The following is a 16,249-nucleotide window of genomic DNA, read 5'->3' on the forward strand; positions in this document are numbered from 1 at the left end:
CACAAGTGGTCCTCCTGCCTTAACTTCCTGAGTAGCTGGGACCAGGTGTACACCACTGTGCCCAGCTTAAAAGAGCTTTTTTTTTATTCTATTTACTGAAAAGTTTGAGACCTTGTTATCATTTTTAAAAAATTAAAGCTACCTTTTAGATGCTTTTTGTTAAATCAGCTTATGACCCAACTTCTTTCAGGGTACAGCCGGTTCTCAGGGAAGGCTGGCAGTAGTCTCCATGTGAAATGATCATTGAGGCTGCGCAGCGGGCCTCTCCCAGGTCCTGTCCTCAGGCTCATCGTCTGGTCACTCACCTCCGAAGCTTTAATCTTTCCTTGTACGGTTGGGATTTGGTGATCTTGTGTGACTTGCTAGGACCATTATTAAAAGACCTGGGTCCCCCACCCCCATCCCAGCTGTCCCAGAGACAGGATGTGCCTCTGCTGCCATCACGGTGTCTGGCACTGGACCCTCCTGGCACAAGCCAGGTTCTAAAGCACGTTGCTCCTCCGTCCCCAGGAGTACGGTTCTGCCCAGCAGCACGATCCCTCGTTTGCCTCAAGGCTGGAAAGTATGCATGTGGGAAGGGATTGGCGAGCTCATGCAGAGAGCTCACCCAGCTGTGCAAGGCCCTGGGTTCATGCCTAGAACTGGAAGGAGAGTCGGGGGAGCGAGGCCTGCTCTGCCCTCTCCTCTCTTCTGTGTCTCCACGGTGGTTGCTTGTTGGCCAGTCTCTCTTACAACACCGAGCACCAAAGACTGGGGAACTGGCAGGGAACTGGCAGGGTTAGTTGTGTTGCCCAGGGTAGCACTGGTCCAGAGGGATCCCAACAGTGTTCTCCTTATTGAGCTGAAATTTTGTTGGCTTTAAACTCCGTGTCGCCTAAACGGTCATATGGGGTTTCTTAGGGTAATGTCATGTTTTTTTGTTTGGTTGGTTTTTTTTGGTCTCCCCACTACCATTATATAGTCTAAAATTTAAAAAAAAAATCTGTTAGTTAACTTTTTCATCACTGGGATGAAATACCTAGGAAAATCAACTTAAGGGAAAGAGTTTTTGGCTCATAGTTTCAGAGGTTAAGCCCAAGGTTGGCCAGGTCCGTTGCTCTGGCAGAATACAATGGTGGAAGGCATGGCAGCCAGGAAGCTGGGGAGGGGACTGCTGGGGACAAGCTGCTCCTTTCCAGAGCACGCCCCCACTGATCCACTACTTCTTCCACTTGGGCCCCACCTCCCACAGTTCCACCAGCTGCCAATGAAGCCATCAGCTTGTGAGTCCCTCCATGGACCAAGCCTTCAGCACACGAGCTTTGGGGGACACTCCAAACCTACTGAGTTCTTTACACCACCCCTCCCCAGATTCAAGGGTTCTGCTGCAGTTCTCTTAATCGGTAGGCAATGGCAACCTTGCTGTGTCCATCCAGGGCTACTGCTGAGCCTTTCACGGTCAGTAGTGCCAACACTAGTTCATGAGCTTCAAGGAGACGAGTTTATTTTAAGATATGGCAGAGTCCTGTAATTTTCTATGAAGTGATGGGTTTGGAGCCAGAGCTCTGGTGGAGGTCCAGCCCAGGGAGGAGCAGGACTCATGCTTCTGACTGTCCAGATGATCCAAGGAAAACCAGCAGTCTTAGTTTAGAAATAAAGCTGGAATCCTTCAGCCAAGGTGGCACCCAGGGCTGCGAATCTGACGGGAGGCCCGAGTTCCAGGCCTAAAAATGACACTGATTGTTTTCATGCTCCCTTTGCTATTGGATGCACATAGGGTGGCGCAGAGGATGACAATATAATTTTTCTGCATATGATGCATAACATGGAAAGCCAACTTTTATATTAGATTTTTTTTGCAAATGATTGGAAAAAGTTATCATTCCTTATTGACTCCAAAATACTAAAACCCAGTGAGATTTTTTTTTTCAATTCAACAGCATTTATCTGCTATTTTGCAAAAGCTAAGAGGATGCAGAAACTCTGTGTGTGTTCTGTTAGCAGCATGGAGTCCCACAGGGGAGGTGCTTTCATCTGAGTGGGCGGCGCTTACTTCTGCTGAGAAGAGCCTGGGCCTCACAGCTGGCCTCAGCCTGCCGCCCTGCAGCTGTGTGACCTCAGATGAGGCAGAGAAGCACGGAGCTTCTCCGTCCTCATCTGTGAAGTGGGATAGCAGCTAAGCCAAAGGATGTCGCGTGGATAGAGATTAGGCATGGGGCATAGGCTCTGACACCTCCCATGTGGAGAGGAGGGCGGCTGTGGCTTTGGCATCATCTAATTTTAAATAATTAAGGAAAAGGTAGTAAGGACATTTCAACATAGAAGAGGCAGATTCTAGGTTGACCTTTTTTTTTTTTTAAGATTTTGTTTAGTTGTCAATCGACCTTTATTTATATGCCATGCCGAGAATTTAACCCAGTGCCTCACACATGCTAGGCATAGTGCTCTACCATGGAGCACAACCAGAGCTCCAGGTTGACCTTTTAAAATTAATAGCCCCCTCTGACCTCCAGGAAGGGCCCTAACAACAGCAAGGTCTTAGTATCACCAGAACATCGGTGGAGCAGGGAGGCTGCGCTTACCTCTAGACGGTGACACAACGGTAGGAATGGGGAAAACCTCCTCCTCCCGCCTTCTAAGTGGAATGGAGCAGACATGCTTCCTGAAGATCCTTTTGCGTTGTCACCTTTTACAGCTACAAAAGTAGTCAAAGGTTGACGCCATGAGTTTCCCATGAGCCCAGGGTAGGGTTAAGCTGCAAGCCCACCAAGGCTGGGCTGGGTCCCCTGAGAGGCAAGGGGAGATGAGGCTGGGGGCTCTGCCTGCTGCCCCAGGAGAGGGCTCTGTCCACCCATCTGTGCTGTATCCCCACCTGGCTAGAGGTGCGAGAGGCAGCAGTGACAGTTTTACTTTCGTCTGGGCCTCACTCCTGGACTGAGCATGGCACAGTGGTATTTGCAGACTTTCCAGTAACCATTTTAATCATGATCTCACTGAAGCTCAGTATTTCCTTTACCAACAGTGAACTACAGGTTAAGCATGTCTAATCTGAAAATCCCAAATCCAAAATGCTCCGAAATCCAAAACTTTCTGAATGTCAACGTGATGCTCCAAAAGTTTTGGATTTCAGAGCTAAAATGCTTGGCTTTTCAGATTTGGAAAAGTCACTTGCTGGTGTCTATACTAGTGTTCTGAAATCTGAAGCATTTCTGGTCCCAAGTCTCAGATGAGGGACACCAGACCTGTGCAGTCCCACACTGTCATTTGGGCTGAGCATCTGTGTGTCCTCCTCGTGCTGTATGCTTCAGGGGGATAGTGCCTGAGTGGTCAAGTCCCTTGCCAGGGACCCACGGCCAGGAAGTAGCACATCCAGGAGTCAGCCCTGCCCCATTTGAATCCCTCTCAGTGCTCAGGTCGGCACAGGTGACCCTCGTAGGCTTTGGGAGGACTAGTTTTCTCACCTGTGCTTGGCCCTTGACAAAATATTAGTGGATTGGATTTGTAGTCCCAGGAAGGTCTGCTGTTGGCCAAAGAGGCTGAGTAGCCTGTGGAGAAGTGGCCAGCAGAGACCTCTGCCCCTCACACCACGTACCACTCACTGTGAGCTGAGCCTGGCTAGGAGTAAATCATGTCCACTCTGTGCCCTTCGAGTCGTTGCCACCGTTGTTGCCACTATCTGGGAGATGGCCACCTGCTGCCCTGTGAAGAGACCCCCACACACTGTGCTGGATGAACAGTTCCCTGGCTTCCCCAAAGAGTGAGCAGGTGCCCCAGGGCTTCCAGTTCAGAGAGTAGTCCTTCAAACCTCTTTAAAATACCCCAGGAAGACAGCAAATGCCTATAATGCCTATAATCCCAGCTACTCCAGAGGCTGAGGCAGGGGGGTCTCAAGTTCAAGGCCAGCTTCAGCAACTCAGTGAGACCCTCTTTTTTATACCTCCCTCTAATGCTACAAAGCAAAGCGATTATTGACAAGAACGTGAAAATTTTGGAAGCATTAAGATAAAAGGTTCTAACACGAACACTATTTTAATGACTTCCTTAGGTAAATTGTAGGAGCACAGGAACTCACCTTACTTCAGAATGATAATTTAAGATTTTATTTGTGCTATAGTCCTAATCTAGTGAGGTCTTTGACAATTCAGATGCAGCCTTCCCCCTGGAGCTGTAAAGTCCTGTGGAATGTGGGGAGTTGGAAAGGGTCTGTGGGGCTAGCCCAGGCTCTGGGTTCATTTTCATTATGCTAATCAGGTCCCCAGCTGAGCTGAAGTGTGAGTCATTTGAGCAGCAAGGCTGACCTTTCCTGAAAGCAAGAGGGTGAGAGCCCCAGACTCACCTGCTGCCAAGTCTCCTCTGTGCTCTTAACATTAATCCTCAGAAGTAAGTAGGAGGAAGAAAATCCATTACAGCTTAGAGCAGTGATTCTGGCAGGATTTGAAAAGCACTGGGATCATATCATGGGGGAAACTTTAGCAATCTCACAAATAGAGGTTCTTGTGAACAGATCAGTTTATATTTGAAGGCAAATGCTTGGCAATTTTTGTTTTGTAAAATATGAAAATCAAGCTTTTTCCTGTACAAATTTGACAATGTGATTAAAAGGGTGACTTTTGCATTTTTTGTAAATTTTTTTAAATACCTTTTTTAAATTTATAAATAAATGTGCTGCGGATCGAACCCAGTGCCTCCCACGTGCTAGGTGACTGCTGTTCCACTAAGCCCCAGCCCAGCGCCTGACTTACGCATTTTATTACATTCTGTCCATCCAACCACCCACCCATCCCTTCTATCCACCCTTCTATTAGCTGCAGTGATGTTGAGTTAAACTGGATTTTTAGGAGGTGGCAGCCAGTCTGGTCTTACTCTGTGTGGTGAAATCCCAGCTTGGACTACAGATGCTCATTTCCTTTCTAGTACTGTGTTGGCCTGGGCCCCACTGAGCATGCATGCCCTCTCTAAAAGCTGCTGTCAGCATGAACAACCCCGGAGATGATAGAAATCCATGATTCTGTACACTGCAGCTTCTGTTAGTCATCTTTCCATCACTGTCCCAAAGTAACTGGGATAATTAACTTATTTAAAAAAAGGTTTATTTTTGGCTCATAGTTTTGAAGTTTCCAGTTCATGATCAATTGGCCCAATAGGCCAGGTGACTTTGGGCCTATGGTGAGGCTTTGTGCCTCTCGCACATGGTGAAGCAAAACCACTCACCTTGTGGCCAGGAAGAACAAAAAAAAAAAAAAAAAAAAAGAGGAGGAGACTGGGGTTCCACAGTCCCCTTCAAAGCACCTCCCACAGTGACCTAAGGGCCTCCCAGTGGGCCCTACCTCTCACAGGTGGCATTTCTTTTCTTTTTTGTTTGTTTGTTTGTTTGTTTGTTTGATTTTTTGACATTTCTTAATAGTGCCACCCAGGGGATCAAGTCTTTGATACATGGACTTTGGGCAACATTTACCATCCAAACTATAGCATTCTCATAACTTAAAAAATATTATATACATTAAAATACCAGTTTCTAATTACTTATTCAATGCCATTTTGCATATTAGCACATAGAAATTTCAAAGGAAATGTTAAATTTACTTTGGTAATTGGTAATAATAACAAATAGATTACATTTATATATTCACCCTATATATAAAAAATGGGGGTTGGGGTTGTAGCTCAGTAGTTGAGCGCTTGTCTTGCATGCATGAGGCACTGGGTTTGATTCTCAGTACCATATAAAAAATAAATACAAAAATAAATAAAACAAAGATACTGTATCCATCCATAACTTTTATATATATATATATATATATATATATATATTTCAAGTGCTCTACATTTATTAACTCACTTGACATTACCATAACCCTTCAAAGTAGATACTGCTGTTGTCCCTATTTTACTGCAGGAGAAATCAAGGTACCTAGAGATTAACCATTATGCCCTTGGTCACTTAAAAGCAGCCACGTTGGCATTTGCATCCAGGGTGTGCCTCTTTTACCCACTTAGCCCCCCGAATGGTTCCCCACCTGAGACCTCCCTGCCTCCTCCCAGGCCAGAGACCCCCGACGAAGCTGGTTTGGCCAGACTCCCCTGCCACAGTTGTGCTCAGACCTGCCCGCCCTTTCTTTTGATCACACCTGAGCAGATTACCTTAGGCTGCTCGATTGCTGCTCCTCTGAGGGAAAACAGATATAAAACACCTTTTATCTTCCCATTTCTGTCTCCCAGTTTGTTTCACATCTGAAGTGGGGCTTCCTACTCTACTCTGCAGGTCAAAGGACAGCAGAGGAATTCCACAGACCTGCTGCCCTTACAGGAGTCAGGCAACGCTGAGGGGTGTCTCTTCCCCTGGGCAGCATGCATTGTTTCAGAGAAGCATTTCTCAGCTAGGATATCAGAGTCTAATGGCAACCAGTCCCAACAAGCAGAAGTATGACCTCCCAAACTGGCAAAGCCAGTGCATGAATCTTACTGCATTTGGACTCTCACAAAGCTATTTTATAGGTTAACGTTAAGGAAAGCGGTTTCGAGGTAATTCAGTCATTGGAATACCATATGGATTTGCGCAGCTGCATGCTTCGAGGATACAGAGCACTGTAGTCATTCACCCCCAATTCCCCTGCGCCACGCCCCTCTCAAACCCTGGTGACCCCATCTGTTCTCCTCTATGGTTGTCTTTTGGAGAGTGTCATTGCATGAATTCCTATCCACTCACCTTTTGCTACTGGCTCCCTTCACTCAGGTAACACCTTTGAGACCCACCCATGTTGTTCTGGGTGACCTGGTTCACTTTCTATTGCTCAGCTGTGCTCGGCTGTGCGGATGCCACACTCTGTCCGTTCGTTCACCAGTAGAGCCACGGAGACAGACCTGTATCTGGATGTGTTCGTTTCTCTAGAGTAAGGACCCGGGAAGAGCTAGGTCCTGAGGAAAGTGCTTGTTGACTGTGAGAGTGCCAACCTGCCTTCCAAGGGGTCAGACCGCCCTGTGTGCTGGCCGCCTGGAGGAGGGTTTCCTTTGCTGGATGTTGTTGCATTTGGTGGTGTCTGTATTCTTTAACCACTGCAATGCTTGCCATATCTCCAGTCTTTCTTTTGAGACATGTCTCACCACTTTGCTGGGACTGGTCTCGAATTCATGGGCTCAAGCAATCCACCTGCCACCCCCTCCGAGTGCAGGGGTGGCAGGTGTGCACCTTCATGCACCTGCTTGCTCAGTGTGCTTTCCATGGTGACTAATGACCTTGAGCATCTTATCATGTTCAAGTCTTTTGCCTGTTTTCTCTCACGATTTTTTAAATTGGGTTGTTGGTTTTCTCACTGTTGAGTCTAAATGCACTGTGTGTGTGCCTTAATCTACAGGGAGGGACAGAGGAAAAGCAGGCCCAGAGACCCACCAGTACTCCTGACATGCAATGGGATTCTGTAGGAGCACGGAAATGACACCTAGAGTTCTAGGAGAGGAGGAGAGTGAGAGAGGATGTTTCAAGTTTTTCAGGCTTCATAGTTTGATTCTTTAAAGAGATATGGCTAGGATATACTTTTTAAAAGGCTTTGATGAGACAGGGGATGTAGTTCAATGAAAAAATGCTTGCCTAGCTTGAGTGTGCCCTAGGTTTGATTCCCTGCACTGCAAAAAATGAAAAGTAATAAAATAAAGTTAGAAAAAGGACTGACACAATGTTTTTTTTTCAGAGCTTAGCAGTTCTATGATAATTATTATTATTATTTTGTAGTACTGTGGATTGAACCCAGGGGTTCTACCACTGAACTACACCCTGCAGCCCTCCCCTTTGTCACTGGGGATTGGGCCCAAGGGTCTCTCTACCACTGAACTACATCCCTAGCCTTTTTTATTTTTTATCTTGAGATAGGGTCTCACCAAGTTACTGAGGCTGGCCTTGAATTTGTAATCCTCTTGCCTCAGGTATGCACCACCATGTCCAGGTGAGTTTAGAAGTTTTAAATGTACTTAGATAGTTAATAAGTTCTGTTAATTTACAGATATTTAATGTGTTATTCTTTCTCAGAGGTATCACAGACACACTTAAAAATATTTCTGTGTATGAAACAATTATCTATTATTTATAGAGTTGACAGAGCTTGCATATAGGAACCAACCCCTACATGATCCTATTTTTCCAGATATAGTTAATGTTCCCATCTGTGTATTTGCCTATCACTTTGTGTATTTCTGAATTATACAATTTATCAATTGTATAATTTTATCAATTGTATTATCAATGTATCAATTAAAACTTGTGGGCATGTCTCTTCTCCATTAGACAGGGAACTTCTTAAGGATATGGGTCAGTGAATCAGTCATCTATATATCCCTGTCATCTAATTTAATGCATGCTTTAAAAATGATTGTTTACCCATTTATCAATTATTTACCAAATATTTATTGAGTTCCTATTTTGTGTTAGGGACCAAGTCATAGAGAAGTGAAGCAGCAAAAAAGAACCCTGTTTTGTGATACTTACATTTAATCAATCTTTCCTAATACAGGGATTTGAAGCTATTGATTTCCCTCAAAGCCTGATTTAGCTGCCTCTCATACATTTTGATACATTGTATTTTCATTACCTTTCATTGAGACAATTTTCTAATTTCTCCTGTAATTTCTTCTTTGACTTAAGAAGTATTTAACTTACAAATATTTGTTGTCTTATTGTTTAAAATTTCTATTTTAATACCATTGTAGTCAGAGAATGTACTTTTTTAATCTGTAAGCTTGTTCGAATCTGTTTTATGGCTCAGAATTGATGTATCCTGGCAAATGTACCATATATACTGTCATATAGGTGTGGTTTTCTGTCTGTAGCAAGTAAGTGTTGTTTAATACTAGATTATTTGTGACTTCACTGATTTTTTTTTTATTAGTTGTTCATCAGTCACTAAAAGATGGGGTGTAAAATTTCAGGAAAAATTGTAGAATCATCTATTTTACATTTCAACTCAGTCAAATTTTGCTTCCTGTATTTTGAAGCTCTATATTGGGCACACACATGTGTAGGTTGTTGAATCTTCCTGGTTTTTATCCCTTTTTTCATTGTGGAATGACTGTCTAATATACACTTTATTAGACACCTAGTTTATTTGACATTAACAGTAGTCCAGCCTTCTTTGCTGACTGTTTGCATGGTGTATTTTTTCTATTCATTTACTTCCATTCTATCTGTATCTTCATATTGAAGTGCATTTCTTGTTAACAGCCTATAGTTGGGTCTAGCTTTTTTAAAATATCATAAACAGTACCCATATAATTTTTTGTCAGAGAAATTAATCATGGCCCTCTATTTCTTGGTATTCGATTAGCATTTTGCAGTTGTATATTCCTGCACATCAGATTTGGCATATTTGGACCATTGTTTTTTAGATTTTGTTTTTGCCCTATTCTCTTGCTTTTGTGTGTTGGTCTGCTAAGAGTGCCTAGTAGATTCCCACGGCTCTCTTAATTTTTGGTCAGGCTTTTTTCTGTGTCCTTCATCTTCATTGCTTCCCATATGCCTGCCTTCAGGTTTTCTTGATCTTTCCTCTGTGTGTCCTTTCAGTTGTTGTCCATGCAGTGAACTTTTATTTCAGAAAATGTGTGTATGTATATATATGTGTAAGTTCTGGAATGTGTATTTGGTTCTCTTTTTAATTGTTTCTATTCTGCTGGGATTTCCCATTTCTCTACTGAATTTTTATTCACTGAAAGAATGTTAATTTTCCTTTTTAGAATAGTTGTAATATCTATTTAAAATTCCTCATCTGATAGTTGCAATATTTTGTTCCTCTTGAGATTGGACTCAATTCTATTTTCTCTTCTCTTGAGAATGTGCTCCATTTCTTTATTCTTGGTGTGTTTAGTTATTTTGAATTATGTGCTGGGCATTGTGAATGTTAAGCTACATGATATTTTTTTTCTTTGGTGGTGTTTCCTTTGTGTTAATAGGTGCTGGTCTTGTCTGGACTTCAGCTGCAGACCCTATCTCTGGGCCAACAGCTCCACTCTCAGTTCTGATATTTTGCAGTTCGCTGGAGTACTTCTCTGTTCCGTGTATGCAGTTCACAGATCAGTCAGAGATTTGAGCAGATGGGATTTGGGGACCCTTCTCTTGCTTTTTTTCTTGTAGGATTTCCCCACCTTTTTCAGTAGTGTTTCCTAACTTGATTTTTTTTTAAAATTTCTTAGGGCAAAAATATTTCAAAGTTTACCACTTGGGCCCTTACCACTGAGTGTACTGCTTAGCCCCAGGGTAAAAGCAATGAGACAGGCTTCTTGTGTAGTTTCCTACATTACTTCTTCTAAGTGAATGTGAAGTCTTCAGTGTTGAGTGTGAGCATCCCTCTGGAGATGAAATGTGAGTGCCCACCAGAGTCCAAGTGTGAGCTCCCCACCATAGTCTAAGTGTGAGCACAAGGGCCCATAGTGCCCGCCAGAGTCTCAGTGTGAGCTCTCCACTATAGTCTTAAGTGTGCTGTCCACTAGAGTCTCAGTGTGAGCTCCCCATCAGAATCTATGAGTTCTCATTAGGGTGAGTGAGCTTCCCACTAGGGCAAGTGTGAGTGCCCACCAGAGTGCATGTTTCTGTTCTCTTCCCTGTACCTTCACGTAGTTTTTTTTTTTTTTTTTAAATGCTACTTCAGGCTTTTGGTTTCTGCTTGGGGTGGAGGGTGTTTCCAGGAGGGTCTTTTAGTCTGACATACCCCAAAGCAGAAATCCCTCCACTTTGCTCACATTCCAGGTGGAAGGGTAGCAGTGAACATGCCAGCAAGACCATTTTATAGTTTTTAGAACATGCTGTTCAACAAATAAGGTCAATGAAATAGAAAGTAACAGCTTTAGATAAAGTTTTTGGGAAGGTTCTCCCAAAAGCTCCTATTTGAGTTGAGTCTCAAGCATAAGAATTTGGTCATGCAAAAAGTTGGCTGAGAAACGGCCCAAGCAAAGGCAATGCAGAAACAAAAATCCCGAGGGGAGGAGAGGCCAGCCCCTTGGAGCAGGGTAGGCGAAGGGGAGGACAGGAAAGGCAGGAGGATGCCGGAGCGCCTGCCTGGGGGGCATGGGGGGGTGCGATGCTGTGTACCGAGCACACTGGGCCACTCGGCGCTTTGTTCTTCAAACTCAACTGACATAGCCCTATGTGGCCTACCGTCAGCATGGCTGAACACAAGCCAGCAGACCAGGCAGAACAGACTTCTGTGCAGGTGAAGTGGACAGATGCCCGCATCCCTTCTACTTCCGAATTCTTAATGTCATAGAAAAGACAGTAAGTTGGCCAACCTGCAGAAAAGGACAACAGCAGTTAAAACCACAGTTGAAACTTGAGAGGCACCGACAGAATGAAAGGAGCACAAGAGGAGGGAGAGCTGGAGGATGGGAGGAGGGAGAGCTGAAGGATGGGAGGAGGGAGGGCTGGAGCACGGGAGGAGGGAGGGCTGGAGCACAGTAGGGAGAGCTGGAGCATGGGAGGAGGGAGAGTTGGAGCATGGGAGGAGGGAGGGCTGGAGCACTGGAGAAAATGTGTGTATGTATATATATGTGTAAGTTCTGGAATGTGTATTTGGTTCTCTTTTTAATTGTTTCTATTCTGCTGGGATTTCCCATTTCTCTACTGAATTTTTATTCACTGAAAGAATGTTAATTTTCCTTTTTAGAATAGTTGTAATATCTATTTAAAATTCCTCATCTGATAGTTGCAGAAGAAAGAGCTGGAGCACAGGAAGGAGGGCTGGAGCACAAGAGGAGGGAGGGCTGGAGCACGGGAGGAGGGAGGGCTGGAGCACGGGAGGAGGGAGGGCTGGAGCACAGGGGGGAGGGCTGGAGCACAGGAGGGAGGGCTGGAGCACAGGAGGAGGGAGGGCTGGAGCACAGGAGGAGGGAGAGCTAGAGCACTGGAGAAGAGAGAGCTGGAGCACAGGAAGAGGGAGGGCTGGAGCACGTGGCAATGCTGGGACAGATCTGCCTTCTCTTGTGCTCTTTTCATTCTGTCTGTGTCTCTCAAATTTCGAGTTTATAAATCACAATTTTCATTTTTAGTTTATAAATTGCAATTAACAATGCACAATTTACAGTCTAGTTGGAGCCTTGAGCCAGCCTGTGGTTGGAGATGTGATTGCTCTGGGAGTGTCTAAAACTCTCCCCATCTTCCCTTTGGCTTAGATGACAGCGCGTCTGCCGCGAGTAGCATGGAGGTGTCAGACCGCATCGCCTCCTTGGAGCAGCGGGTCCAGATGCAGGAAGACGACATCCAGCTGCTCAAGTCAGCGCTGGCCGACGTGGTTCGGCGGCTGAACATCACTGAGGAGCAGCAGGCTGTGCTCAACAGGAAAGGACCTACCAAAGGTGGGCATTATTCAGGAACGAGGGCGGCACGGGTCTCATTGAGATTGCTGACAGCAGCAAAACTCAGAATCACAGTACAACAATTCGCTCTGTCAAAACAACCACGCGAAGTGTGGCAGTATTTTTGGCACAATGTTGGTGAATCACACTGCCTAGGGGGTGTGCATTTGTGTGGTCATTCAATGCTCTTTGGGTCGGAGAAGGGACTGTCCACATGCCCTGCTGAGAGCCGTGTTCATCAGGGCTGTGGGGCTAGAGCCTGCAGAGGAACCGCTCCTTCCAGCCCCTCGGAGGGCCCCTCAGGGATTGGTTGCTGCCAGCTCCCATCTCTGTCTGTGCCCTCAGCACACGCTTCACTGATGTACGCCACCAGGGAGGCCCCCAGCCAGGGCACAGAGGGGGGGTCCCTCCTTGAGGAGCTCTGAGTCCTGATGGTGTCCCTGACTTCCCTGCCTGGCTGGGGCACTCCTCCCGGCCTCCCCTTCTGTCTCGAGTCTTCTCTGCCATGGGGTGGGGCGGGGGCACCTGTGCAGAGGTCTGAGCCAGTGGATTTCTGGCAAATTTAAGTCACTGTTCCATGTCCTGTGGCTCCTGGGAATGAGGCATTAAAAAGTGTTTGTGGTAAGTACTGCTTAAAAATTGGGGAATAAATACCTCGGAAACGTCTCCCTGACTGGGGGCCCCGAGGCCTGCACTGGATGGGTGCCATTGCTCTTCTGCCACAACGTGTTCACGGTGGCTGCCGTCATGGCTGAAAGGTTCCTTTGATAAGAACATGTTGAGATCCCTTGAAAAATGCCTTTCTTTTTTGTTTGGGTTCAGCAGATCACTTCACAGTTAATGTGTTTTTCTTGGCGTGGAGATGACTGTCCAGCGTATCTCTTAATTTTTTTCTCAAGTACTTGGCTGCGTTTTCACACATCTGGGAAAGGAAATCTCTCTCTTTGTCCTTCAGGGGAGTCCTGCCCCACTGTGTGTCAGATACACATGCTTAGCGGATGTCTATATTTTGAATAATTGTTTTAAGTAATCTTTTTTTCCTTCTGAGTTGCAAAGTGATCAGGGTATTTTAAATAGAAACCAGGTTATTTTAGGTATTCTTGACCTACTCGGCTTTCCAAAAATAAATGTGATGACGACTGTATCCCAGAGGGTACATTTGAAGCAGTTGCCTTATGAAGATTCAAACTTCTAAAACTTTATTTTTAGAAAAGTTGGGAAAAAACAATATAAAGGGCTTGCCCAGGAGTTTTATTTTCTTGATTATGAGGAAGCTTGGTTTTCGTAAAACTTCTTCTAAGAGAAATGATTTGTTTTCATAGTTACCTGACTTTTTTTTATACCTTGCTCTTCATAAGTGAAAATGAATCTAATCATGAAAGCCAGCAGGTCACTGAGAGATGGAGTCCACAGAAAGTGGACGAGCGGGAGGTCTCCCGGGAGCAGGCGTGGTTTCTGCGCACTGTGCAGCTAAGGAGGGGAGGGCAGGGGAGGACAGGGGAGGGGAGCATATGCATCAGAAGCTGTGGGTGCCCCTCTGTAGAGAGCTGCCCCTTGGCCATGGCCTTGCACCGTGGCCTGACCCTGCACTCTTTAGCCACAGTTTGGTGTAGGATTTCCTCTGTGAGATATGTTAGAGTTTTGGGAGGCTGTGTTATTACAGGTCAAGCACGTCTTACCTGAAAACACTTGGATCAGAAGTATTTCTGACTTTTTCAGATTTTGAAATAGTTACATATACTTCATGAAATATCTTGGGGATGAATCCTAACAAAATTCATGTATGTTTCTTTTTTTTATGTATGTTTCTTATACACCTTATGTACCAGAAGGTCATCTTGTTAATCAGTTCTCCATTAGCTGTACAGATGCCTGAGACAGTCAACTCATAAAAGGAAAGTTTTATTTTGGCTTATATTTTTGGTCCATGATTGATTAGTGTTATGACTCTGGGCCTGTGGGAAGGCAGCACATTATGGTGACATTGCATGACGAATCCATGCACCTCATGGCCTCAGAGTGGATAAAAAATGTGCCCTTCCAGGGCACGCCCCCACTTACCAGAAGACCTCCCACTAGGCCCTCGTCTTCCAGTAGCCCCAAGCTGAGAACAGTCCATGAAAACAGGGCCTTTGGGAGCCACTCCGGATCCAGGTGGTAGCAGCAGTTTTCTACAGTGATTCTGCATGCCTGCATTTTTACTGCAACCTGTCATGTGTGGAATTTTCTACTTGTGATGTCATGTCAGTGTTCAAAAAGTTTCAGATTTCGGGGGCATTTTTGATTTTTGGATCAGGGATGCTTGACCTCTGCTATTGTTATCATTTTACGATATTTTGGCTCTTGTTCCTGTTACAGCTTTGAGATAGGCTGGACACAGGCATTCTGAGCTTTAAATATTAAGGGACTCCCCCAACCCCAAGATTAACTGACAGAAACTCTAGGCTCAATGTTTGGAGCTGCAGGTGTGTATCCTTGTTCTTTGCCTAGGTGACAGCGTGGGCCGTTGCACCACAAAGGAAGAGGCTGCCTTAGAAGCCAGGGAACATTCAGAGTGCTCAGGTGGTTCAGCTGGAAGCCAGTGCCTGATGTGTCCGTCTTTGCGGTGGTGTCCTTGACTGTTAGCCTGCAGTTAATACTCGCTAGCCTCAGTGCTGCCTGGGGCTCATGGACCATAGGAACAGTTTGTTCCACTCGGCGTGTCCCCATTTTGCTGACCTTGGATTACCATATAGTGGAGAAGAGATAACCCAGTAGTTTGAAGTTTATGGAGGCCTATCTTCTTCTTTTTTAAAAATTTTATATATACACACACACATACATACACACACACACACACATACATACACATACACATACATATGAGTTGTATTTGGACACAATACCTTTATTTTATTTACTTATTTTTATGTGGTGCTGAGGATCGAACCCAGTGCCTCGCACATGCCCAGCGAGCGCTCTACTGCTGAGCCACAACACCAGCGCCGAGGCCTATCTTCTTAACGTTCCTGCTCGTATTATTGTTTTTCAGAGACGTGACTGGAGTGGGGGTCTGGCTGCTGGCCGAGCACAGTGAGCAGACCCTGTAGATGCTGCTATTGCGATGTGGAGAGAGCAGACGCTTGAGGGATGCAGGGATCCCTGCAGAGCCGGGCACAGTGAAGACCCTGAATGGGAAGCAATAGGGCCAGCCGGCTGGCAACAGGGCAGGCCCCAAATCAGTTACTTCCATATGGCTAAGTCCTGTTCAGTCTTAGAAAATGCTGAGAATTGGTAATAAAACGAAAAGCACTTGTACGGTATTTTAAGTCAAAAGCAGGAAAGCAGGATATAGAATTGAATACACTATCACTTCAAGTAGAGATGAAAGTCATGCAGAGAAGACTGGAATGAAGTCTACCAAAAGTTGGTAATGTTGTTTTTTTTTCTGAGTGTGGGATTAAATTTTTTTACTTTTTATATAATTTTAGTTTGTTTCTAAGTGTTCTGTGGTACCTAGTCCTTAATAAGCAGGAAAAAAATGTTTTTAAAATCACTTCTTTTTTACTGCAGACTCTGAGGTGGACAGCAGGGCTCTTGGCAACGTCAGGAGGTGGGTTGGCTCCCACGTGTTCTCAAGGATCAGGGTGTGGGGTTCACTTAATAAAAGATCCATTGTGTGCAGGCATGGCTGATTTCCATGTTAGTGCTGGAATTTTAAATGTAAAATGTAGATTAAAATTTGCTATTCTTCCATGTATCTGGGATTATCTCTTGTTACTCAGGAACCAGCAAGTAGTTTATATTTCTTATTTTAAATTATGCACATTCGTTCAGACTATAGTTAGGCAGCTTACCTTTTAAAATACTTTAATGTGACTTTGGAAACTATTTTATTGGCTATAACAGCTAGTGGATCCACTCATTAAGAGATTGGAGAATTACATTAATTAATAGTTTCATT

At 44.9% G+C, this 16,249-nt stretch overlaps 1 protein-coding gene and 1 long non-coding RNA gene across 9 annotated transcripts in view; both read left to right on the top strand.

Annotated features, from left to right (window-relative positions):
- Window positions 1-16,249, top strand: part of Eml1 (EMAP like 1) — a 161,879-nt gene that overhangs the window by 79,800 nt on the left and 65,830 nt on the right. For all 8 annotated transcript variants that reach the window (XM_078050837.1, XM_005333907.5, XM_078050840.1 and 5 more), the window contains exon 2: window positions 12,124-12,306. In XM_078050837.1, coding sequence (XP_077906963.1) covers window positions 12,150-12,306 — 157 coding nt within the window. In that variant the 5' untranslated portion in view covers window positions 12,124-12,149. The remainder of the gene's footprint in view (window positions 1-12,123; window positions 12,307-16,249) is intronic.
- On the top strand, window positions 15,342-16,045 carry LOC144377945 (uncharacterized). The gene is made up of 2 exons (XR_013439284.1): window positions 15,342-15,715; window positions 15,859-16,045. It is a non-coding gene; the product is annotated as an uncharacterized LOC144377945 (long non-coding RNA).

This window comes from Ictidomys tridecemlineatus, chromosome 5 (genome assembly GCF_052094955.1).
Source record: "Ictidomys tridecemlineatus isolate mIctTri1 chromosome 5, mIctTri1.hap1, whole genome shotgun sequence".
Taxonomy (NCBI): domain Eukaryota; kingdom Metazoa; phylum Chordata; class Mammalia; order Rodentia; family Sciuridae; genus Ictidomys; species Ictidomys tridecemlineatus.